General features: G+C 35.8%; 6 protein-coding genes across 6 annotated transcripts; all 6 read left to right on the top strand.

Annotated features, from left to right (window-relative positions):
• The first annotated feature begins 1,586 nt into the window (after positions 1-1,586).
• Positions 1,587-3,873, top strand: LOC129787606 (arrestin domain-containing protein 3-like). Its single transcript, XM_055823327.1, has 4 exons — positions 1,587-2,256; positions 2,348-2,902; positions 2,986-3,429; positions 3,623-3,873. The coding sequence occupies exons 1-4, from the start codon at positions 2,154-2,156 to the stop codon at positions 3,688-3,690; spliced, it is 1,170 nt and encodes a 389-aa protein (XP_055679302.1). The 5' UTR covers positions 1,587-2,153; the 3' UTR covers positions 3,691-3,873.
• Positions 3,874-4,444: 571 nt separating this feature from the next.
• Positions 4,445-6,160, top strand: LOC129787615 (arrestin domain-containing protein 2-like). Its single transcript, XM_055823338.1, has 3 exons — positions 4,445-4,818; positions 4,904-5,785; positions 5,852-6,160. The coding sequence occupies exons 1-3, from the start codon at positions 4,701-4,703 to the stop codon at positions 5,905-5,907; spliced, it is 1,056 nt and encodes a 351-aa protein (XP_055679313.1). The 5' UTR covers positions 4,445-4,700; the 3' UTR covers positions 5,908-6,160.
• Positions 6,155-7,986, top strand: LOC129787582 (arrestin domain-containing protein 3-like). Its single transcript, XM_055823294.1, has 5 exons — positions 6,155-6,292; positions 6,366-6,515; positions 6,641-6,855; positions 6,939-7,494; positions 7,560-7,986. Exons 1-5 carry the CDS (start codon positions 6,181-6,183, stop codon positions 7,895-7,897), a joined length of 1,371 nt encoding a protein of 456 aa, XP_055679269.1. The 5' UTR covers positions 6,155-6,180; the 3' UTR covers positions 7,898-7,986.
• A 248-nt stretch (positions 7,987-8,234) lies between these two features.
• On the top strand, positions 8,235-14,026 carry LOC129792912 (serine/threonine-protein kinase RIO2). Its single transcript, XM_055832367.1, has 8 exons — positions 8,235-8,510; positions 8,727-8,882; positions 9,886-10,704; positions 10,767-10,915; positions 12,033-12,104; positions 12,193-12,334; positions 12,471-12,849; positions 12,916-14,026. The coding sequence occupies exons 1-8, from the start codon at positions 8,396-8,398 to the stop codon at positions 13,940-13,942; spliced, it is 2,859 nt and encodes a 952-aa protein (XP_055688342.1). The 5' UTR covers positions 8,235-8,395; the 3' UTR covers positions 13,943-14,026.
• Positions 14,027-14,192: 166 nt separating this feature from the next.
• On the top strand, positions 14,193-17,214 carry LOC129787611 (sorbitol dehydrogenase-like). Its single transcript, XM_055823333.1, has 4 exons — positions 14,193-15,131; positions 15,195-15,440; positions 16,235-16,799; positions 16,873-17,214. The coding sequence occupies exons 1-4, from the start codon at positions 15,044-15,046 to the stop codon at positions 17,057-17,059; spliced, it is 1,086 nt and encodes a 361-aa protein (XP_055679308.1). The 5' UTR covers positions 14,193-15,043; the 3' UTR covers positions 17,060-17,214.
• A 485-nt stretch (positions 17,215-17,699) lies between these two features.
• On the top strand, positions 17,700-19,381 carry LOC129787624 (FAM172 family protein homolog CG10038). Its single transcript, XM_055823347.1, has 7 exons — positions 17,700-17,785; positions 17,864-17,963; positions 18,081-18,196; positions 18,275-18,462; positions 18,533-18,728; positions 18,810-18,971; positions 19,033-19,381. The coding sequence occupies exons 1-7, from the start codon at positions 17,750-17,752 to the stop codon at positions 19,216-19,218; spliced, it is 984 nt and encodes a 327-aa protein (XP_055679322.1). The 5' UTR covers positions 17,700-17,749; the 3' UTR covers positions 19,219-19,381.
• Positions 19,382-23,231: the final 3,850 nt, after the last annotated feature.

Here is a 23,231-nt window from a genome sequence, read left to right as displayed (position 1 = left end):
TTCGGGTGCGCATGCGACAGCCCACGCCCAAGCTGCAACAGAAGCAATTGTATACCACAGAAAATTTCGGCATGATTCGACCTTGCGTACATTCATTCATACCCATAGTCCTACCGTTTCTGCACTACCACTACTTTTCCACCCCCCACTCATTTCACCTACTCGCGCTATCTTCGAGCTTTCTTTCGGGTTTTTTGGATATAAAGGGGTTGTACCCAATATATTTGGGATTGAATTGAATCCCAGAATCGGCAGCCCACCAGCTTGTTTGATTTATGCTCTGACTACTCAATCGTGAATGAGGTTGTGAATGACGCAAATATGGGTAGGGACTTACATAGCCAAGTATGGCTGAATTCAAAGAAGGCTACCCCCACAAGTAAAAAGTCGTCATTTTCAAAATATATAGGTAGACATACCTATATATATCATAAAAAGCCTTAGGAAATTTTTTTTCTACCCATCCAGACCCCCAAATATATTGTTTGCGATAAAATCAGCATGTATACATATGGGAACCTTTTGAACACAATGTAATGACATAAATAAATATCAATGATTTTTTTAGAAACCTGATGAATGCCAAAGCCTTATCGTTATTGCCAGTAACCTTTTTAGGTGTGTATATTTCTCAAATACGGCTCTTGTGTACACCTTCTATAATTCAAAATTTCCAAATGGGGTTCAAACTTGGTGTGAGAAATAATTTAGAGATTTTCTTTAAAAATTAACTGGAAGACTGTGAACCATCAATGGGGGTGAATGGGGTAGTTTTCTAAGTTCTAATCTTAATAAGTTTTTAAATGATTAAAGGTAGTTACTATATATCCGTAATATATCCTTTAACATGTATGATATCCTTATCTTTTTTGTATCATCTTAAAGGTTTAAGAAAAAATAAAAAATAAAAATTGTTTAAATTGATGAACACTTCAGTAGTTTGACTGGTAACAAAGTCATTTAAGAACCATGAAATATAAAATTTTCGACAAATATTATTTATCTTTGTAATTCTTTCTCGGGGGTGTCAATTGTTTTCGAGGTATTAAGATCCCGAAAGAAAAATATTTTGTTTTTTTACGGATATCCTGGCAAGGTTTTTGTTTAACCCTAAGCAAGTTCCGAGATTTCAGATTATAAGAAAAAAACACAGTTTTCACAATTTTAATTAAAAATCTTGGATAAAAAAATCATTAGAAAAGCTAAGGAATTATTTATTTTTATTTAACGTAATTAGTTCATCCTTTATTTTAAATATAAATTTTTGAATGAGAATCTAGGATAAGTATAACTAAGGAGTCTAAGTAGTCATACTGGACGAGAATAACTGGATCTTATTTAAGAAAATTCTTGAAAATTTTTTTTCACAGATATTTTTTTATGATTCTGGCCCATAATAATTAAAATGAGATTTTTTAAAAATCAGTTTAACAATTTTTAAAATTTGATAGCAAAATATATCCCTGATATTTGCTCTCGTTTGCCCGGGGGCTCGGGTAAACTAGTAGTAGTGAGTTATACTAAACTTTTGGAATCCACCACAATAGGCATTAATGAATGGCGAGGGCGCTGCTTGAAACGTTCCTAAGCTATTGGAGGCGGACCTTAACAGTATACACAAAAAGTTAATCGGCAAAGTTGTTTGCTTATCGCGCATATTTCCTTACTTTTATTTATATAAGCGGTTATCTATTTTATATTTTATTTAAGTTATTTTTTTATAAGAGTGCAAAACTAGATAACGTTTAAGTTATTCAGCAAAAAATCTTTTTCTTATTGCAAGAAATTGAAACTCATCAGTGTGATTGGAATAACATAGTGCCAAGTTTAGTATGTATTAGTGGAAGCTCTCGTAGGGTTTTGCCGCTCTCTCATGTAATTCAATAGTTTTCAGCTCTTCACTATGAAAAGCAAGTTTTAGAGAACATTTTTTTTGTTGTTCAATAATTGTGGTATTTTTTTGACGCCGACTCGAGTGTTTCTGCTTTTTTTGGAGTACAGCCTTTTTTTGGCTAACCTTGACGTTCTCAGTGATTAATAAAAAAAAAGAATTGGCTGAAATTCTTCTTTTTAGCAACTCTGTGAAAATTGATTTCTGTGCATAAATTATTTTTTGAGATTTTTAAATTAAATATTATTTATTTAAACACATCATGGTTAATTGTACTATTATTTTGGACAAATATACATACATCGCTGGGGAAGAAGTTACAGGTCGTGTGGAAATTACTAATTCCAATTCCATTACTATTCGGAGTAAGTAAAATAATTATATTTTATTGAAAGGTCTACCTATATATTCGTATTCTCATTCACATTTCTGCTATTTATCAATATTTATTCACAGATATATCTCTGGTAATAAAAGGAAGTGGTAAAGTTGAATGGTCAGAGTCAGAATCCTATACTGAGAATGGGGAGAGTAAGACTCGCTGGATTACGTATTCCTCGCACGAGCAATATTTGAACAGTCGAACAATACTGTATGGGCAAGTGGATGGACCAAACATTAGTTTGCAACCAGGCAATCATTCTTTTGATTTCAAATGCTTCTTGCCCCCTGAGCTCCCTGGCTCTATGTTTGGTAGCAATGGGCGGATTGACTACAATGCCAAAGTAAAATTTGATATTCCCTGGAGTCTCGACAATACTTTCGAAAAAACTTTCAATGTGGTAACCAGGGTGGACCTCAATAGCAATCCAATCTGGAACATTGCTGTTGAGAATGAGAAAGTGAAGAACTATTGCACATGGAAATGTTCCACTTCACCAGCCGTCATTACGGTTACACTTCCAAAGACGGGATTTGTAAAGCATGAAAAACTTAAGATTTCCGTTCACATCTCAAATCTCAGTCATGTGGAAATGGAAGGACTCCAGACGAAATTGGTCAGAACCACCAGTAAGATTTTTTTTTAAAAGACTATGCTGCTTTGTCTATAAATACTCTATATTAATTGACTTTCTTGATATCATTTTTTATAGGATTCAAGAGTACTACTCCAAGCAGGAAGGAAAAATCTGAAACCTCCAAAGTAGTCTACAAGAGATTTGATTTAATGTCAAAATCAAAAGATCGCGTTATTGAACTCGATGCAAGTCTCGAAGTGCCAGATACTCTAGTAACATGCGATCGTTCCGACATAATAACCGTTTCATACGTCGTTGAGGTAGCTGTCTATGTGTCTGGTTGCCACAATACTGCTCGTCTCTATATTCCTGTAACTATTGGTTCAATCCCCATGGCCCAAAGTAATGCAGCTTCAAATCAACAACCAACTCCACATGCCCCACTTGCTCCAATGCCCCCAGTAATGCCCGTTGATAGTATGCCAATTATGCCACCTTTGCCACCTGGTTCAATCCCGACACAAACCCCATATCCCAGTGCAGTAAAGTCTCCAACCGCGCCAGTTTTAGATGAAGCAGGTGAGAAAATTGAGATGAATTTATTTTAATCTCTTATAAGCATTATCTCCTTCTTTACTAACACCCTGTATATAAGCATTTGTTTGGATAAATAATCTTTTTAAAAACAAATTGTTTGATATGCAAAAAAGGTTTAAAATTTGACTGTAATTCTAATTTATTTATTTATTTTAAATTTAAATTCTCTTTTCAGCTCCACCTCCATCGTATTCCGAAGTCGTTTACGGTTGGAAGACAACAAATGACGCAGACAAAAAGTAGATTTTTAGGTATAAAATATCTCAGGAATATTTAGATTTTACGAATTTTACTAAGGATACGAGGAAGAATACTCTTTAGCATTAAACTCAATATTGTGCCTGTATACTTGTGAAAGCTATTTTGTACTGTTTGTGCTTTATAAAATAAAATACAAAAAAGACAAATAAAAAAAATATTACCCTTGCCTGGGATTAGCTTGAGTAAATTTACCATCTTTCTCATTCGTAGTCCTTCATAGGTCTTACGATCCGAAGATCTTAAGAGTAAGGAAAGGATTAAAACAGACGATTTTAGAACTAATGATGTAAGAAACGTTAAAAACAGCATTCCGACATTCTTGCAAAAATATGTTTAACCACTTTATGCTTTACCAATTTATTCCCTTCACAAATCATATACGATTATAGGTTTTAGAGGTCTAGGATAAATTTTGAAAAATTTAATATTCTACTCTCAATTTTTCTTCAAATGAGAAGTTATAAAAGAAAAACGCGTGGGATGGATGTTTTGGTGCGTATACCTTGATTGAATAAATATGGGATATCTTATGCAAAGTGGTGTATAAACAAGAAATTCCTTATTCCCGCCAATAAACCAAAATAGATGCACACATACGCAGGCATATGGCGGATTTTATATACAAATGCTATGACATTTTACATGAAATGGACTTTTCGTCTGGCTTAGGTGATCATCTTCATTCTCTTGTATATTTCCTCAGTGACGAAATACAAGTCAGTTCGATATTTTTGCTGCGAAAAGTCACATTGACTTCAAATCCCAAATTTTCTCAATGAATTTTCTTCTGCATTCCGCGAAGGTCACTGAGAATTATAGGGTGTCTAAGTGAATTGATTTAGATTGGTTCTTTGTTGTTAAATTATTGAAAGTGAATTTGTTGCTGTAGGTATAGAGAAAATTCATTGTTCCCTAAATATAACGTCGCTGCGGGAGTGATCTTTCTGCAATCATCTTGACGCTATCGCAGATCGTGGTGCGAAAGCAACCGAATGCCGATTAATATTGAAGTGGAATTTACACCAACTACCCCAACCACCGTCTACTATTCAGGTCAACTACTGGCGGGAAATGTACGACTAACTATGGGGCGACCCCAGCGGCTTAGGGGTAATGATTTATTTTAAAAAAATGTGTGATCATGATGAATCAATTTCAAGGTTGAAATGAGGATTTATGAGAACCATTCTTTCAGCTATATGTATCTATGTTACGGGAAGTGGTCGTGTAAGTTGGACATCCTACACTGCGATAACCGATAAAATAGAAACTGTTGAACATTCCGGCAATGAGGAGTACATAAATTGCTGCACATGCGCCTACAACGCAGCAAGTGGATCATCTTTTGAATTACCAGCAGGTGTTAATGTTTATTCCTTCAAGTTCACTCTCCCAATGTGGCTGCCATCATCCTTTGAGGGTACACACGGCTACATTCGATATGCCGTAGATGTTGTCCTAGAGAGGCCCTGGAAGTTCGATAAGATATTCAAGAAACCCTTCCCAGTTTGTCGTACTCTCGATCTAAACCGCGACCTCTCACTAAGTCTTCCAGCTCAAATAGAATATAAAAAGCAATTTGTCCTATCCTATGCAACTCGTGGAATTTTATCAATTACAGTGAATGTCCTGAAGACTGGATATGTATCTGGTGGTGTCATTCCAATTGAGGCTGTTGTAGCCAACAACAGTTCCTATAGCATTAACAAGATTGCATTCTCCATACGTAAGATCATTACATACAAATGTACATATCCAATGAAGGCGGAAAAGGAGGAAGTTACAACGGTAAAGGAAAAGTTTGTGGATTGTCTAATTGAAAATGAACAAATTTCGTTTATGGAACGTCTTGAGATCCCTGAAACTACACCAACCACGCTGCATTTTTGCAATGTCCTCAACATCGCCTATGAAGCAAGGGTTGTAGCCGTTGTACCAGGACTCACAGCGAATCCAAGTGTCGCAATTCCCATTATTATTGGAACTATTCCATTTGCAACCGATGTCTCCCCATCTAGTCAATCTCAACCTCTTCTTCTCCACGAAGAGCAAGCTTCATCGGATATTGATGATGCTCGTAAGTTTCCGTTGCAATAAACTTTAATAAGGATCCTTAAATTCTTATCTTTCTTCTCATTTTTAGCGCCGCCATCTTACGAATCGGTTTATGGAAGTGTTTCAACTTACAATAATAACTGAATTTTATGAACTTTCTATGCTCTGTACGCAATTGTTTTGCTGAGATATCACCTCTTATCATTGAAAAAAAAATGTAAAAATAATCACCTTTATGAAATACTAATTTCTATTTTTTATGGTACCTTTACCTTTTATTTGCTGATTTATTGCATTGAGAAATTTTTATCTAATCTAATCAAAAGTGACGCTTTTGCAATACACACCTGCGTCACAAATTGATGGAATTTTGCCATTTTTGTGGCACTCGCACAACGAATCAGTCTAGCGTGAACCATGGCGCAGTGTGAAATAAAATTCGATAGGAACCCATATGGGGTTTACTTGGCAGGACAAACAATTTCGGGACAAGTTGAATTAAATATATTTAAGATTAAGAAAGTTAGAGGTAAGTTTGTGAATTAATTTATTTTCTAAATGTGGATTTCTAAGGATAACAATTACATGATTTGATCGTATAGCTGTAACCCTGAGGATTGTTGGCTATGCAAAGTGTCGTTGGACTGAAAGTGATTCCCATGGTACAAGAGGGCAAACAAGGACAACTGTATACCACGGAAGAGAAGACTACTTAGCATCCTTAACGGACTTGGTGGGGCGATCGCAAGATGGTGAGTGTGAAGTAATTTAATTTTATCACACAAAAATATGTTATCTAGCATACTTTGCAATTTGTGGTCTGTTGATAGTGTAAGCTCTCTTAATTACTGATTGTGTTTTTCCCCTTTCTGCTCAGGAAGTACAATAGAATTGGCGCCTGGTATGCATTCCTATCGCTTTACGTGCGATCTCCCACACCAACTACCAACATCTTTTGAAGGATCAAAAGGATACATAAGATACTACGTCATTGTAGCCCTCGAGAGGCCATGGAAGTTTGATCAGAAATTCAAAGTAGCATTTACAGTTCTAAAGCAGTTTGATTTGAATTTCGAATCACCAGTTCTAAGGGTGAGTCCCCTAAGAAGCCTGAGAAAGCAGTCTTTGCTAGATTTAAGAATTATCTTATCTTCATTTTATAATTTTTTTTTTAGCTCCCATGCCAGGTGAGTATGGAAAGAAGTTTCTGCTGTGGCCCATGCAAAACTGGTCCAATATCTATAATTGCCCACACCTCTCAATCTGGATATGTTCCTGGCCAAATGATTAGTGTTCATGCTGAAATCGCCAATGCAAGTACGGTAAAAGTTGAGGAAATTAGATTTTCTCTAAAGAAGCTAATACGCTATACTAGTCAAACACCAAGGACGAAAACCAAAGAAGAGACCCTTACAATATCCGAAGGAAGGATATCGGGAATGAAGAAGAAGCAAAGTGGAAAATTCGAACAGCATCTTCAGATCCCTCCTCTTCCACCAACAAGTGTAAGCCTGTGCCGAATAATAACTATATCCTATGAAGTGAAGATCGAAGCAAAAGTGTCTGGAGCACATTTGAACCCAGTTGTGAAGATCCCAATAACCCTTGGTACTGTTCCATTGAGGGATAATGTGTATAATGTTGTACCAGGAACACAGGGTATACAACCACCAATTCAGATGGAACCGATCCTAAATCCAATATCTCATCCTTCATCTGATCAAAACTTACGTAAGATATTAATTTTAATTTTTGAATAGAAAAGAATTGATAAATATTTTAATTTGTTTCCTTAGCTCCTCCATCTTATGAGGAATGCATTTTTGGGACAGTCCAGGTAAAAGACGATGAAGATGATGAGAAAACAGTCATGTCGTGCACAAAGTATGCACCTCGCTATCCTGTCTACAACTGCAACAACTGGCCAAAAACAGGAGTGCAAGATGAGAACAAACCAATAGGATTCATCATAAATCCGGCGGATGTTCCACCAAACCATAATCACAGTGTACAAGCTGCTGTACCTCAGTTACAACCTCATGACTATCCTAAAGGTGGAAATGCGATTGAGAATAAGGCAATTGAACCCTTGACACTTCCTGACCTTCCTGATTTCCCAAAATCCCCAAAATAGACCAATTTGGGAGTTGAAGAGTTTTAAATATGATTTAATTTTTGTATTTAGCAAGATAAATAAATAAAAGGTGCAATAATTAAGATTAACGGTTGCATTTCATATTTATAATGCTACTTACCTGCGGCCATCTTTTTTTTTTAACATTTTTAATAAAACGACTAATTAGCGAATAGTTGTTAAAAGTTAAACTTTGATAACATTTTTTTTTCAATCAAATTGTCGCCAAGGGAAAATGAATCAACTTAGGTCTCCAGAAGCACAGAGAACATCAAGAAAATTCGGATTAACCTTAAATAAAAGTGTGGAGGTTATGTAGAATTTGATGTTCATTTATGATTGGGTGTGTCGACGTCAGATTGGTTGTTCCGATGGTGTTCTAACTCAGAACTCCTTCTAAGTTTTTCTCACGAAAAAAAGTTGGATTTCTCTTTAATCCATTTTATTTCCCCTAACTATTTTAGTAATTTATTTCTTGGTTAATTGCTGTGAATAGAAATGGGTCTCAAGGGATGCCAAATTGTTCTCGATAACCCGTGGAATACGTACTATGCTGGTCAAACAATTAATGGCAAAGTGGAGTTTACTTTTGACTCTCCCAAGAAAGTTCGCGGTGAGTAGGAGACATCATCGTACCGGTGATGTGTCGCTGATTTAAAAATACATTCAAGCTGCTATTATTATGAGACAAAAAATTCTCAGACAATGAAACGGAATGCATCTTATCTGTTTGATTGTCGCGTTTCCATCATCATTTCAATAAATCTTTTCAGATGAGATTTTTTTTATAAATCATATTTTATTTCTCTAATTATTTTTTTTTCAATAGGTATTCTAATTCGCTTCCTCGGAGAAGCGAATACATCTTGGGAAGAACGTGAAAAGCGCCAGGATAGTGAAGGGAAGGAAACTGAAGAGATTACTCATCTCAGTGGGCATGAAGAGTACTTCCAGATTCAATACTACCTCCTCGGTGGAAAGAACAGTAAGATCATTTGACCTTATTCAATTTGCTCTTGTTTTCTGGTACATTGCCTAACTTTTTTTTTTAATATTTAATTAAGTAATTAACCAAGAACCTAAAAAAGTCTGAATTTTTCGTGAAGAGGAAACCAAAATCTAATTAATTCTAAATTATTACCTATCTGGAATGTAAATTTTCGTGGTTGTTAACGGTTTAATTTATTCTCTCGGATCAGAGTAAATTTTATGAAATTACATAAATTGAACAGAAAGATTAGCAGCCCTTGTGTGACCCTATGCTAAATGAGCATTCCCGGAACTCATTCTTAGAAGGCTGTGGGATATCCTTGAATAAATCTCGGGATATTCGTGAAGAGATTTATGAATCAGGAATCATGAAATTAAAGGATTAATAAAAGATTGAGGGTAGGTAGTAAAGGGTAGACGGGTTAAACGTGAAAAACATTTAGCCAGGTGTCTGGGTCTTTAAAAATATCCTTTATTTCTTCCTTTTTCGTTCTGTTCCGTTCTCTTTTGCATTCTCTTCACAACTCTTCTTTTTCTTGATTTTAAACAAAATATAGGATAATTTCTTACCTTTTAATTCTGCGAAAGGGGCGAAATGAGTCACAAAAACAAAAACTTTGTGGATTCATCCGGACGTCCTTAACCTCTTAAAAACACAATTTGAGTCTAACCACTTTACTACTCCTTTAAGAGAATATTTGAAGATTCATTTATTTAGAGAACATGAACATCTTTGGTACACTTCTTAACTTTAATTAAATTGAATAACTCACAATAAACACTAAGAAATTGAAGAAAAACTTCCTTATTGTTTTGAGCGTCGCTTTTCACTTTGATTGAAAAAAATATGGCCAATGTTTTTGTTAACGCCACGAATTTTCCTAAATTGAATTGTAACGATTTTTAATTTTTTCTTAAACGTTTTTTAAAACTATTTTAACATTAAAGTAAAAAATTACCAAATTAATTAAAACATTACTTAATTTTCTTTCTTTCAGGTGGTGAGATCGAATTAAATGCCGGTACCCACACTTACCCATTTACTTGTGCTCTTCCACCAACTCTTCCATCATCCTTTGAGGGAGAATGGGGTCATGTGCGCTACACCGTGAAAGTTACTCTCGATCGTCCCTGGAAGTTTGATCAGGACAGCAAGATGGCCTTTACTGTGATCTCCCCGGTGGATTTGAATCTCAATCCACGCGTTAAGGAACAATTTAAGTTGGACTTGGAGAAATCTTTCTGTTGTCTTTGCTGCCGCTCAGGACCTCTCTCCGCGATTGCCATTGTTCCCGTGACGGGGTATGTGTCTGGTCAGGTGATCCCGATCACAGCTGAGTGCGACAATGCGAGTAATGTTCGTGTGACTGGTATTAAAATTCACATGCGCAAGATAATATCATTCCACACGCATCAACCACGTCGGGAGACTAAGAAGGACAAAGTGAACATTTCGGAGGTGTCAGGGGGAGCCGTGGAACCCGGTGGTTCCAATACATGGACATTCAAGTTGGAAATTCCACCACTTCCGCCGTCGAATTTGGTCAATTGTGGCATCATTGATGTGGACTACGACCTCAAGATTGTCGTTGAGGTGGCGGGAGCGCATAGAAATCTCGAGGGAAAGATTCCCATTACTCTGGGAACTGTACCACTGGCAGATTTCAAGCCTCCGGCTCCGTATTCCGATGAGCCACCACAAGATCCGTCTATGCTCCCAACTCAGCCTGTGAGTCCAGCTAGTCCGCCAGAGACTGGTGGTGCTCTCGGATGGTCAATCACTGACTCAGGTGGCCATCAGCTCTACCCGAATATTCGTAAGTTCCTCGTATTAAATTTTATTTTAAATTGATTAAACTTGAGAATTTTTTTTGTATAGCCCCTCCAACATTTGCTGAAAGCTCCTACAAATCTCCAAGTATCGCTAACAAGGAGGACACCCAGTACACGAGATTCATGGGCGATAATTTTGCTCCAAGATACCCAACTTATGCATTTAATCCGACCGCTCCTCCTACAGCCAATTATTAAGAAAAAGTCAAAAAATCTCAACTCTACGTCGTATTCTTTCTTTAACTCATTTTGAGGTCTATCTAGGAGTTCTCTAGGCTAAACATTAAACCTTAATTTGCACAAGATATTGCACAATATGTGCCTATTCGTGAACTACAAATTATTAATATTGTAGGGATGAATGGTCTAAATACGGAATAAGAAATTGATAAGTTTATCGTTTACCTATCTAAAAAAAATATTTTCTTTCTGAATTCAATTGGTAAGCAATCGTTTTTCAGTTTAAATGGGGAATATTGTCGTGATCTGAAACTTTATTGAGTTGAATATGAGTAATGAAAATTAAATTTTCTTCTTTTTTGTACAAAAAGTATTTCTTTATATTATTTAATTAATACTTTATTCTTTATAAAATTGATCAAAATCGATTGAAAAGGATTGGATTTAGGCCATTCTACCCTGTAGTAGTTATGTACTAACTAACGAACAAATTATGTAGCAGGAAGAAAGATATTTTTTGCTTGATAAAAAAAAATGAAAATAGAATCTATACAATTTATATTGATTATTTTTTACATAAGAGTGCTAACAGTAGTGATTAAGATTATTAAATTAGAATGTTAATTAACAGTAACAATGAAGTAAATTTACAAAAAAAAAAAATCTTCTGTTATGTTGCTTAATGGAGTTTTCATTTGAAGAGTGCCTCAAAACGTTGAAAAAAAACTTCGATGGATAAATTACAACAGTGCTAGTCAATATGGATATTACATAAAAAAGAATTTGAAATTTTACAATTTTTGCAATACCATTTTTGAATACAATCAAAATTGCAGAGAATCTGTTGTTTATTCTCGTACATTTATTATGTAGAAATAGAACAGAAATAAATCATTAAAAAATTAATTTTTTTTAAAGTATTTTCATAAAAAAGACTAATAAAGACGATAATGACGTCATTGTTTACTTTGATTGAACATGTCCAATGGAACGTCCTATGAAATATCTTTGGACATGCCGTGCCCATGCTCATGTCCATCAAAATAAGACGTTTTCTTTATTGGGGCATAATCTAAAATCCATGCTGGTTTGTTTTTGTTTTTATGATCAGAATTTGTGCTAATTCTAATAATTAATCATGGGAAAGTTAAACGTGCATAAGCTGAAGTACATGACGAAGGAAGATTTCAGGATTCTCACTGCTGTAAGTAAACAAAAAGGATTTAGTGGAAAAAATAACCTAAAAATTAAACAACAAAATCCAATATTTTGTTAATTCTTTCAATTTGTAGATTGAGATGGGAATGAAGAATCATGAATTGGTACCTGGACCACTGGCAGCATCTATTGCCAATGTTAAAGCCGGAGGAGTCAATAAACTCTTGAGGGACATGTGCAAGAATAAGTTGCTTCAGTACGAGCGAGGAAAGCAATGTAGGTTTCCGGGAATTCTCTGAATTCTCCAGACATTGGGCCTTATTCAGCGACCAAGAAACCCTTGAAATTCGCTTGAAATCTTGAAATTTCAGTACAAAATTCAAAGTTTTTAAATCTCATTGTATCCCTACAGATGATGGCTATCGTTTGACAAACATGGGCTATGATTACTTGGCACTCAAAGCACTGACATTGCGAGGCTCTGTTGCTTCTTTTGGTAATCAAATTGGTGTTGGGAAGGAGTCAAACATCTACACCGTGGCAGATCCTGAAGGGCAACCTCTGTGCTTGAAGCTTCATCGATTGGGACGTGTGTGCTTCCGGAATGTAAAGGAGAAGCGTGACTACCATGGACGTCGCAATAAGGCATCATGGCTCTACCTTTCCCGGATTTCTGCGACCAGAGAATTTGCTTACATGAAAGCCCTTCATGATCGTGGATTCCCAGTTCCTAAGCCAATTGATTTCAACAGGCATTGCATCGTTATGGAGCTTGTGAATGGATATCCCATGTAAGGCTTTTAATTAATGATTAACCTGTTTAAATTTTGCAATAAACTTTGATATTCTTATTGCAGGATAAATGTGAGAGAAGTGGAGAATGTTGAGGCTCTCTACGATGATTTAATGGAGCTCATTGTATCCCTAGGGAATTGTGGAGTCATTCATGGAGATTTCAATGAATTCAACATCATGGTAACAGATGAAGGGAAGCCTATTCTCATTGATTTTCCCCAAATGGTCTCCACATCACATCCAAATGCAAAATATTTCTTTGAGAGAGATGTTAAGGGTGTACAGGAACTGTTTAAGCGTAGATTTGACTACGAAAGCGAGGATTTCCCAAAATTTGAGGATTTGTTGCGAGAAGAGAATATGGATGTTGAGATTAATTGCAGTGGGTATGGATTCACCGTCCAAATGGAGAAGGATCTCTTGCAAGAATACGGAATGGAGAGTGAAGAAGGAGAGGAAGAAGATGAAGCAGATGATGATGAAGAAGAATGCGCAGGAGTTTCCGATGATGATGATAATGAAAGAAGTAATGATATAAAATACACAAAGGAAGAGCTGGATAACTTGAAGCAACATTTGGAGGAAGAAGTGCAATTTAGTGAGCAAAAAGTCAAGGATCAATCTGCACAGAGTCACATTGAAAAGTACATAGCTTCAGTGTCATCACATCTAGCCAGCTTTTCACTGCAACATGCATCAGATGAGGAAGATATCTTTGAGGATGCACCAGGAGAAATTCCCGAAATCATAGAGTCAACTTCCACAACATCAGAACTTCCAAAAATTCCAGAAACAACGGCAGATAAAGAAGATAAAGACCTTGAGGGTTTGGATCCCAATTCCCGGATGTACCGCCTGAAGATGGTTGAGAAGCTAATTTCTGATCGACGAAGTATGAGATCCTTTTCCACCACAGCCAGCACAATTGCTCCCAGTGTTATTACGGAGCGCCAAAAGCGAGAAATGCAAAAGCACAAGGTGCGTGAGGAGCGCAAAAGGTGCACGGCAAAGGGAGATGCAAATGCTGTGATGAGAAGGCGTCAGGAGAATAAGTTTACGGTTAAACAATATGCTGGGTGGGATTTTTAGATTATTTTCCGCCAAAATTGGTAAGTTTGAGTACTTTCCGAAAATTAAAATGTTTTTAAATAAAAAATTGTTTGAAGAATAAAACCTCAATAACCTCTTTTAGAGGATTCAGATGGGATGTTGAGCACAATTTGGCGTTAAATTACGAAAGACAATCGTTGAAAATTCTTTATTTTGAACGTTTTTATTTCTTGAAATCGCCTATCCCGTGGAAAAGTATTGTAACTGCTAAACCACGCATTCGTGCACACGCTCGGATGTTCGTACCCGGTTAGACGACATTCAATTAGGGGGAAGTACACGTGCTGCGTATTGACTGGAGCACAGCAAAAATAGTATACAAAGGAAATCATTTAGAGAATATAAATAGCAAATTGCAAGAAATTGGTCTGGACGAGACATAAATTGCTTTTGATACAAACTCCGCAGATTAGAGCCACGTGATATAGGGAAATGTGACCCACTTCTTGTTTCTCAGAGAGTGCGCGAGAGGTAGAACTTGACCTCAATTTCCTTTAACCTTCACAACATCAGTAAAAGAAGAGGAAATGCTGTGAACGGACGGAATTCTTATTCTGTGAAATGAATTTTTGTAATTAAACATTTCGAGTTCTCGATTTATTTATTTGTTAACCCTTTGTGTGTCCTGTGAACTCTGATGTTGCATAATATAAATCTATGCTGTGGTGATGTTAAATGTTCTTGACGAGGATGTTGACAAAATTATGTTGCACAGTGTAATTCAGGGGCAATCAGTTCAGAGGTAGTTTCCCCCGAAAAAAAAAAGAGATTTTAGTGTGTGAAGTTGTGTTTTTGTGATAAGCATAGGAAAATCCCAAAACGATCTTATTTTTCCTTCTATCTATTGTGTTTTTATTTTGGAAAATTATTTGTACTGCAATAGAGATTAAACGTCTTCTATTAGTGATAGAGTATGTGAGAAGAGCAAAAGAGTCAAGATAGAGCCGCAATAAACATTGATAGCGCACGGTTTGGTAGTGGCTCAAGTTCTTGAGATAGTCAGTCTTGTGGGGATCTTAAATGTGAGATCATCTTTCTGTTGAGCTTGAAGTGAACATTGTTGTGAGAACGTGAAAAAAAATGGCAAATGACAATCTAACTGCTGTGCTGTATGGGATTGAGGATATGCGCCTGGAGCAGAGACCAATCCCCTCAATTAAGGATAATGGTGAGTAATAAAATTTATAGTCTTTTATTAATAATTTACTCACGTTTGTGCGTCATTCTCCAGAGGTGCTGCTGGAGATGGATTGTGTGGGAATTTGCGGCTCGGACGTTCATTACCTCGTAGATGGACGAATTGGTCCATTTGTGGTAGAACAGCCCATGATTATTGGCCATGAAGCTTCTGGAGTGGTCAGCAAGTTGGGGAAGAATGTGAAGAACCTGAAAGTTGGGGATCGAGTGGCAATTGAACCAGGAGTCGCATGCCGCGAGTGCCGGTTTTGCAAGGAAGGTCGCTACAATTTGTGCCCAGGTAAAATCAATAATTATTCACACATTATCCTACAAATCAGGCCACAAAGCATTAGTCTGAATTACTTTACGTGTAAAAGAAAATAATATAATACTTGATTGTGTTATTTTTACGCATAAAGAATTTTCATAAAGCCTGTCCAAATTGAAGGATTTAGGTGAGATATTTGAAAGCATTAGAAGCTTTAGAAAATTAGGTCTAAATTAATGTTAATTTCAGGACATAATGAAAGTCATTTATTTATAGACAGTCCACAAAAGAAAGCAAATATCATGTATTAACTCCCTGATTACTCTAATTGGAATTTTACAGCGCGGCTGTTAAAAAAATTCTAAAGTCTTACACAATTATGATGAACAACAGAGCGTGATAAGCGTGACTTTTGCGATAAACTGAATTTTTAAATAATAATATTTGTATTTTACAATCAGTAATGCCAATGCCGTATTAAGGTGGAATTTATTAAGCAAATACGTTACTTGCTGTTGAAAGTGTCGAAATGGGAGAATAGTAAGAAATAGTTTTATTTAAATCCTTAAATTAATTAAACAAGATTATGGAAAGAATGAAAAAAAGTTGTCGACATAAAATATTATTTTTTGTTAATTAAAAGTTAAATAATAGGTATATTAAGACTTAATTTCCGAGAATTAATTGTATTAAAGTTAGTTTTTTCGTTAAACTTTGTGCCTAAAAATTAAATTAAATTACTAAATTGCCCCCCCCCCGCTTTCCCCCGAAAGAATATAAAATTTAGAACTTGAGAGACATTTTTTAAAAAAATTTTCCCACAGATATGATCTTCTGTGCAACTCCCCCATGCCATGGGAATCTAACAAAATTCTATGCTCATGCGGCTGATTTTTGCTTTAAATTGCCCGATCATGTGTCAATGGAGGAAGGTGCACTGTTGGAGCCACTCTCAGTGGGAGTTCACGCATGTCGTCGCGGAAATGTTGGCATTGGGTCTGAAGTACTAATTCTGGGTGCTGGACCAATTGGTTTAGTGACCCTGTTAACGGCCAAGGCAATGGGGGCGTCTAAGGTAGTCATCACGGACCTACTGCCTCAGCGTCTTGCAGTGGCTAAGGAATTGGGAGCGGACTTTACTTATCTCGTTGAGAAAAATGTTCCTGAGGTGGAAAATGTGCGCAAGATTCATGAAATGCTCGGCTCAGAGCCTGATAAGGCGATTGATTGTAGTGGAGCACAGGCAACTGCTCGTCTTGCCTTGCTGGCAACCAAGAGTGGAGGGTGTGTGGTTATTGTGGGCTTAGGCAGCCCTGAAGTCACATTACCACTGGTGAATGCATGCACACGTGAAGTTGATATACGTGGTGTGTTCCGGTACTGCAATGAGTAAGTCGCGCAATGATTTAATGATCAACATTTAAGATCATTTTTGATTAATTTCCTTTTGAAATTTTATTAGTTACTCCGCTGCTTTGGAGCTTGTGGCTACGGGAAGAGTTCCAGGGTTGAAAAAGCTCGTTACTCATCATTTTGATATAACTGAGACAGCAAAGGCATTTGAGACTTCGCGTTATGCTCTTGGGAATGCAATCAAAGTTATGATCCATTGTCAAAAGAGAGATAAGAATAACTCTGCTAAATTTTAATAAAATCTTCAAATTTTACGCGGGAGGTTTCACGATTTTATTCTCTGTGGAGATTTTTTTAACATATCAAGCACAAATAGACGCCAGGAGTCCACAGAGATTGCATTTAAGCTGTAAAAAGTCTTCTTTGACAATAATAAATTGTTTTTTTTTTACTTTGGAATGAATTTTAATTAGTTAATTTTTTTAGGCCTTTAAAGAAACAAAGTTGAAAAAATAGAAAAATGTAAATTAATGAATTAAAAAAGCTGTGTCTAAAAGAAACACAGCTAAAATATAAAATAAAAATTAAGGATTGTAATAACTTAGCACTGAATAAAAGGAAATGATCTTTAACCGCCTAAACACTTGATTTTAAACAAATTAATTGATAAGGTTTTTTTTACATCTCGCGTAATAAAATATTTTCGAGTATTATACCGACCCTTGATATGTTATGATCCCTTAAACCAGGTGAATGAATCCTACACGTAAAATAAAGGATCTGGAGTAATTTTGAAGGATATTCTTTACGGGATCTTTTTTCTAGAACCTCTAAGAATTTATTTTCTTTACAAAACTCCAGTCTCCTTCGTTCAGATATTGGATTATCAGTATGGAAATTCATTCATTTTCCATAGGCAGTTGGTTATAGGGGCAACATGCGCAGAGAATTTGTGGATATTTTTCTACTTGGTCGGCGCGGTTAAAATGAAGTTACTGTCAGATTTGAAGAAAACATTATTGGTTCGTGCTTCTTTTGCAAATTAAAAATTTATCGTGTTTTTATGGAGAATTTTTATTGATTTGTTATCTCAATTGCAGCTCTATACCCTCGCGGTGCGATTCAAGATGACCGATAAGGCAACAAATCTCACAAAGAATGGAAAAACACTTGCCGACTTTGGTTACGGCTTCAATGACGGTAATTATAAATAAATAAATCGTCGGGTCTAAGTGTTATGAACCAAACTCCTATTTTAATATTTAAAAACTTAAAAATTAAATAAGAATTTATCTTTATTGTATGTTCCCGCAAAAGAGGGTAAATTGCGCCAGTTGGATGCTGAAAAAGGGACTCTGACTGATAAAGGATTTGAATTTGCTGTGCACAAAGATCACCATGCTAACCAAAGACGATACGAGGAATTGGGCGAAGTAAAAAATATTAATATTTCACAATTTATTCACGTTTTATTAATTAATTTCTTAATATATTTATTTACGAAATGAAAGGTCATCACGGAGTATGTTTACGATTTATTAGAATCAAAGGGAATGGTTAAACTCCCAGTACCGGAAACTGCAAAAGCCGGAGAGGGAACATTCATTTACTCAACTTCAAAGGAATTTTTAAATGCTGAAAAACTCCTCGTTCTCATCCATGGGAGCGGAGTTGTTAGGGCAGGACAGTGGTCAAGAAGGTAGAGAATTACCAGACAAAAAAGAAGAAAAAATCATTTCAGTAAATCTCTTTTTTTTTACTATTTGCAGTTTAATTATCAATCATTCCATTGCGGCTGGAACACAATTGCCTTATATTGAAAAAGCCCGAAATATGGGATTTGAAGTCATATCAACCAACACAAATGATAACCACCGCGATGGGAAATCCATTCGATACAGCGAGGATTCCGTTGAACATGCTATTTACGTCTGGGAAAAATACATAATGCCTTCTAATCCAAAGGTAATTAATTTAAATTGATTTGCTCATAACTTAAAATTCACATGAAATTCTTGATTGAATTTTCTTTTAATTAAATTTCAGTCTGTGGCCATTGTGGCTCATAGCTACGGAGGTATAGTGACGATGGAATTGGCCAAGAAGTTTCCTGAGTTTTTCCAGGAGAAGGTCTTTGCCATTGGGCTTACAGATTCAGTTCATATGGGACTCAAAGGACCTCCAGCTTTGCAGGAATACCTAAGAAAGGTAAGAAGTTTTTTTTCCTTATGAATTCACTTAATATTAAAAGGAAAACTTTTTTTTATAGATCTCACGAAATTGGGTTGGATCTTCTAAGCCACTCGATACAAAATTAAGCACAGAGAAATCCAATGACATCCCTCATTACTCTGCGGGTCACACGCAGCACGAGTGGACATCATATTCTTGCATGAGTGCTCTATTTGACTTCTTCACTGAACGCTTAGATATATTCACAAAGCGGCAGATGTGAGGAATTCTTGATATATGCATGTGATAGGAGATTTTGTGGCGCCTTATGAGTTATGCGGGGTTAAATGAGCAAAGGTCCACGAAAAAAGTGCGGAGTGCGCGGGATTATGTAAAACATTGATTTGATAATATAAAATTAATAAAATACAAATTGAGAGCCTTAATCGGACTGCACGGTGTCAAGTAAGTGGCAGACCTCTTGTGTGTATGGCACTTGGGACCTATGGCTCCGATGGGTGTTGAAAGTTGAAGCCCCCGGTTGCGACCCTAATTTGCGGGGTGAAATATTTTCCGAGCGATTTGAATTTGTTTGTTTTCATTTCACATAATATTTAATTTAATTTTAAAACGTCACAATCTTATTCAATTGCGGAGTGCACATTAGTAGTGCCCCCCTTATGCCAGAGCAGTGGCTTGCCTCCGGCGACATTCAAGGCACACACCAGTGTATGTGGTGACCCCATGACCCTCAACAAAAGTCCAAACAAACTTGGATGTGTATTGGGGGGAAAAAACGTAAGAATAAGCTCATAAATGGATTCAGTATACGGTTTCCTCTTTATTCCCATCTCTCGCAGACTACTTTATTTTTCCACGATTGCGTGTTATTTTCCGATTTGCAATGCAAAATTGAGGAAAAAACACAGTCATTAATTAAAAGTTATTTCTTGTTTATTCGATGGTGTATTATATATACACCATGTACTGTATTAATGTACATGTCAATGATAAGACTTGAGGATGAATTGAAATTATTCATTCTTCATACAGCCTTTCATATCAGTTTTTAACAATAAACTTTGCTAATATAAAATTTCAGCGGAGAATTGTTAAATCAAAAAGCTTTTATAAGCTAAATATTTGTGGTATTTTAACTATGTAAATAATTTTTGACTACTCGCTGAAAAGCATTAAAATTTGAATATAATAAAATTTAATTGAAATTGATTTTGGGTCTTTTGAGCTTAAAATCCTGCTTAAATTTTTAATTAATATTGCGTAAATTGTTGCAATTTTTAGGATATTTTTTGGACAATACGATATAAAAAAATTTAATAATATTTATGCTGTTTTATGCTTCAATTTTAATCTGAAAAATATCAAAATCATATTTAATTCTTTAAGCAAATTCTTCATTTTGCGTTTTCCTTTTATTTTTGTCTTTACATAAAATAAATGGAAAGCTTCCCTTATCAAATGATGTTTGTTGAAAATATTTGTCATGAATTTTTATTTCTGTCACCATCAACATTAGCTTAAAGCGGAGAAATCATTTTTTTTGTATTCTCATTTTAATATGGAAATATTATTTTGAGACTGGTTGGAGAAGTGATTTGTTCGCTTGTGAAAAGTATGTAATCATTCGCGTTCCTTCGGGGTTATCACTATTACGATAACTTCGCATCATTTCAGACACACAAGAATGTTTAAAAAAAAAGCTTAATATATGGGAGAACTACCACGAGAATCTCTATGGCATTTTTATGTGTATCTTGCACATTTTTTCATCATCACTGACTGCTCTCATTTTTTTCCTCCTTTGGATGTTGTGTCCTATGTTCTGGCGAGACGAGCATGTTCATTTGTCAAAAAACTGTATATGTACGTACATACTTTCCAGCAGTATTTCGTCGTTTTATACTCCCTGCGCTATCTCAAAAAAGCTGAGAAACGAAGTGCTATCGAGAGAGTCATAAATTTCACATCACTCTAATAAAGTACAATGGATGGGCGAAATATGCAGCAGAAAAGTTAATTTTTGGGCTGCATCCTTTTAGTTGAAATGAAAAGTTTTTTTTTCTGGAAAAACTAAAAGGGATTTTCAAGAAAAACCCGTTTTTTTTAACAACGATAAACTAATTATTTGATACGATATAGACAGATTTCCTTCAATCCCATCCCTTTGGGATTATTGCTAAGTACAAACACGTTCTTGCGATTTATTTGCTTTCACTTCACGGTCATTTCTTTTATTTTCTTCTGATTGTCTCAATTTCGATATGCAAATGCCAAAGAATTTTGTGAGGGGTAGGAAAATACACACACCGTTGCGTTGGAGGATTTTCTCCACTTCTGCACTGCTTGTGGTAAATGCGACAAATTTACATATAAGAGTAGTGTGACACATATCTTGTCTCAAAAGATTGCAATCTTACCCACCAATTTACCCTTCAGCGCCACTACGACATGCTACCGTATTCTGGGAGGGATTTCACCAGCAGTGATCTCACATTATATAGGGAGAATGAGCTTTCTTTAACTGCTTTGTGACTCGGTGGCATCAGCAATTCACAAGAGAATCCGACGGGCTCACCAAGGAATTATCTTACTTTTTGAGACAAACTCCACTCCACTCTTGATAAATATCATGGTAAAGCAATCATTTGTTGAGAGAGGAAAAAAAGGATTATTGTTCTAAGGATGAAAGTTTGCCAATGTAATAAATAGACCAGATTATGTAAATGCATCAGGGGAAACAAGATCTTTTTTTCTTACTCTTATTATTGCCTACAGTTCTTTAAGCTAGATTGTAGAATATTTTTTTTAGGAAGGTTATAGATGACTTCAGGACACTTTCATCAAAATGAAAAAAAAAATAAGGAAAGAAATTATTTTAATACACAAGTCGTCTAGATAGTTCTAATATAGAAAATTCCATAAACCTTCGACTTGAATTAGGTGCGATTGCGAATTTAAGCGAGGACAAAAAGGGTGAAAATTGCGGCTTTCCCACTAAGATGAAGAGAGGAAGAAAATTGTGAAATACTGCTGCTGTATCTTATCAGTGGCTCTTTTATATCCCTGCCACAATTTACTGCCACCACCAAGTCACGCTGGGGATTTTCGCTACTTCTTTAAATGAAGTGTCGCTTCAGCAGATTTCTTGTACAACACTTCTCACACAGTTCCTCTTTTCTTCGCACAAGAAATACATACTCGTTTGCACTGATTACTTCTTTAGCTCCTTGTTTCTTGAAGAATACAATAACTATGAGGACTTGTTAGTCTGCAATTGTAGCCTCTAATCAGTGCTCGATTTGATTTCAAGAGCAAGTTTTTTATCCATTATAAGATGGACATTTCTCACCTTTGCAGGTGTCTAATGATTTTAAAGTCTGTCTTAAAGAATTTAATTTGATTAAAAATTGTGGTATACCAACTAAATAATCAAAGCCCCCCTCATAATTAACAGATTTCAATGACAACGGAAAAATGGGTGGCATTAAAAATCATAAGAGAGGTGTTATTTATGTTTGTGCACCTGCTCACTGCCCAATAGGGTAGTTTGTTTGGTGAACCGTATTTACAAGTTTTATATTTTCGTTGGTGATCAATGTCCCATAGCAAAAAATATCAAGTGAGGGTGGTTTGATCTATGGCTAATGCATTAGCTAAATTATTTTTATTTTAATACGGAAGGGTGAAGCTTTTAAAGTCTTATTTAGATGTGTAGCTTTACCGAATTTCCAAAAGGTTCTTACATTTTGAACTAGGGCTATTCTTTGTCCCAAATTTGTTCATTGCGAGCCATGTTTAAGCATTCTCAGAAGAGATTTTTTCATTAAAAAAAATCTCCTTCAATCCTCATAACAATGACTTCAATGTAAAACTGGTAAAACAAACAATCTTTGATATAGACTTAAGGAAAAGCTGTTTGTGCGCCAAGTTTCATTGAGATTTAAATTTCAGCAGTCAAAGCATAAAAGCTTTTACTGTTTTTAAGTGTGAATTCCTTATTGTTGCGAATGGAAGGTATGTTCCCTGTATGAAAGTTCCGTATTCAAGAGACCGCTTAAAACATCGCTGCTACTCTAATTCCATTTTTACGGTTTAAAAAAGTACATCCTTTGATGTCCTCTAATATACCCTTTTTGTGCGAACACTCCTGTTTACTGTCTATCCTTTCATTTTCTACAATCAAAGCACATTTGCTGCCCCTCTTTTACTCATTTTCCTCGCATGATTTTGTACCACATCCCCGCGTGTCTTCTTTACTTTTCCAAGAATGAATGT

Source organism: Lutzomyia longipalpis, chromosome 1 (genome assembly GCF_024334085.1).
Source record: "Lutzomyia longipalpis isolate SR_M1_2022 chromosome 1, ASM2433408v1".
In the NCBI taxonomy this organism is placed as follows: domain Eukaryota; kingdom Metazoa; phylum Arthropoda; class Insecta; order Diptera; family Psychodidae; genus Lutzomyia; species Lutzomyia longipalpis.
Note: the sequence above shows the minus strand (reverse complement) of the source record. Positions and strands in the feature narration are given on the sequence as shown.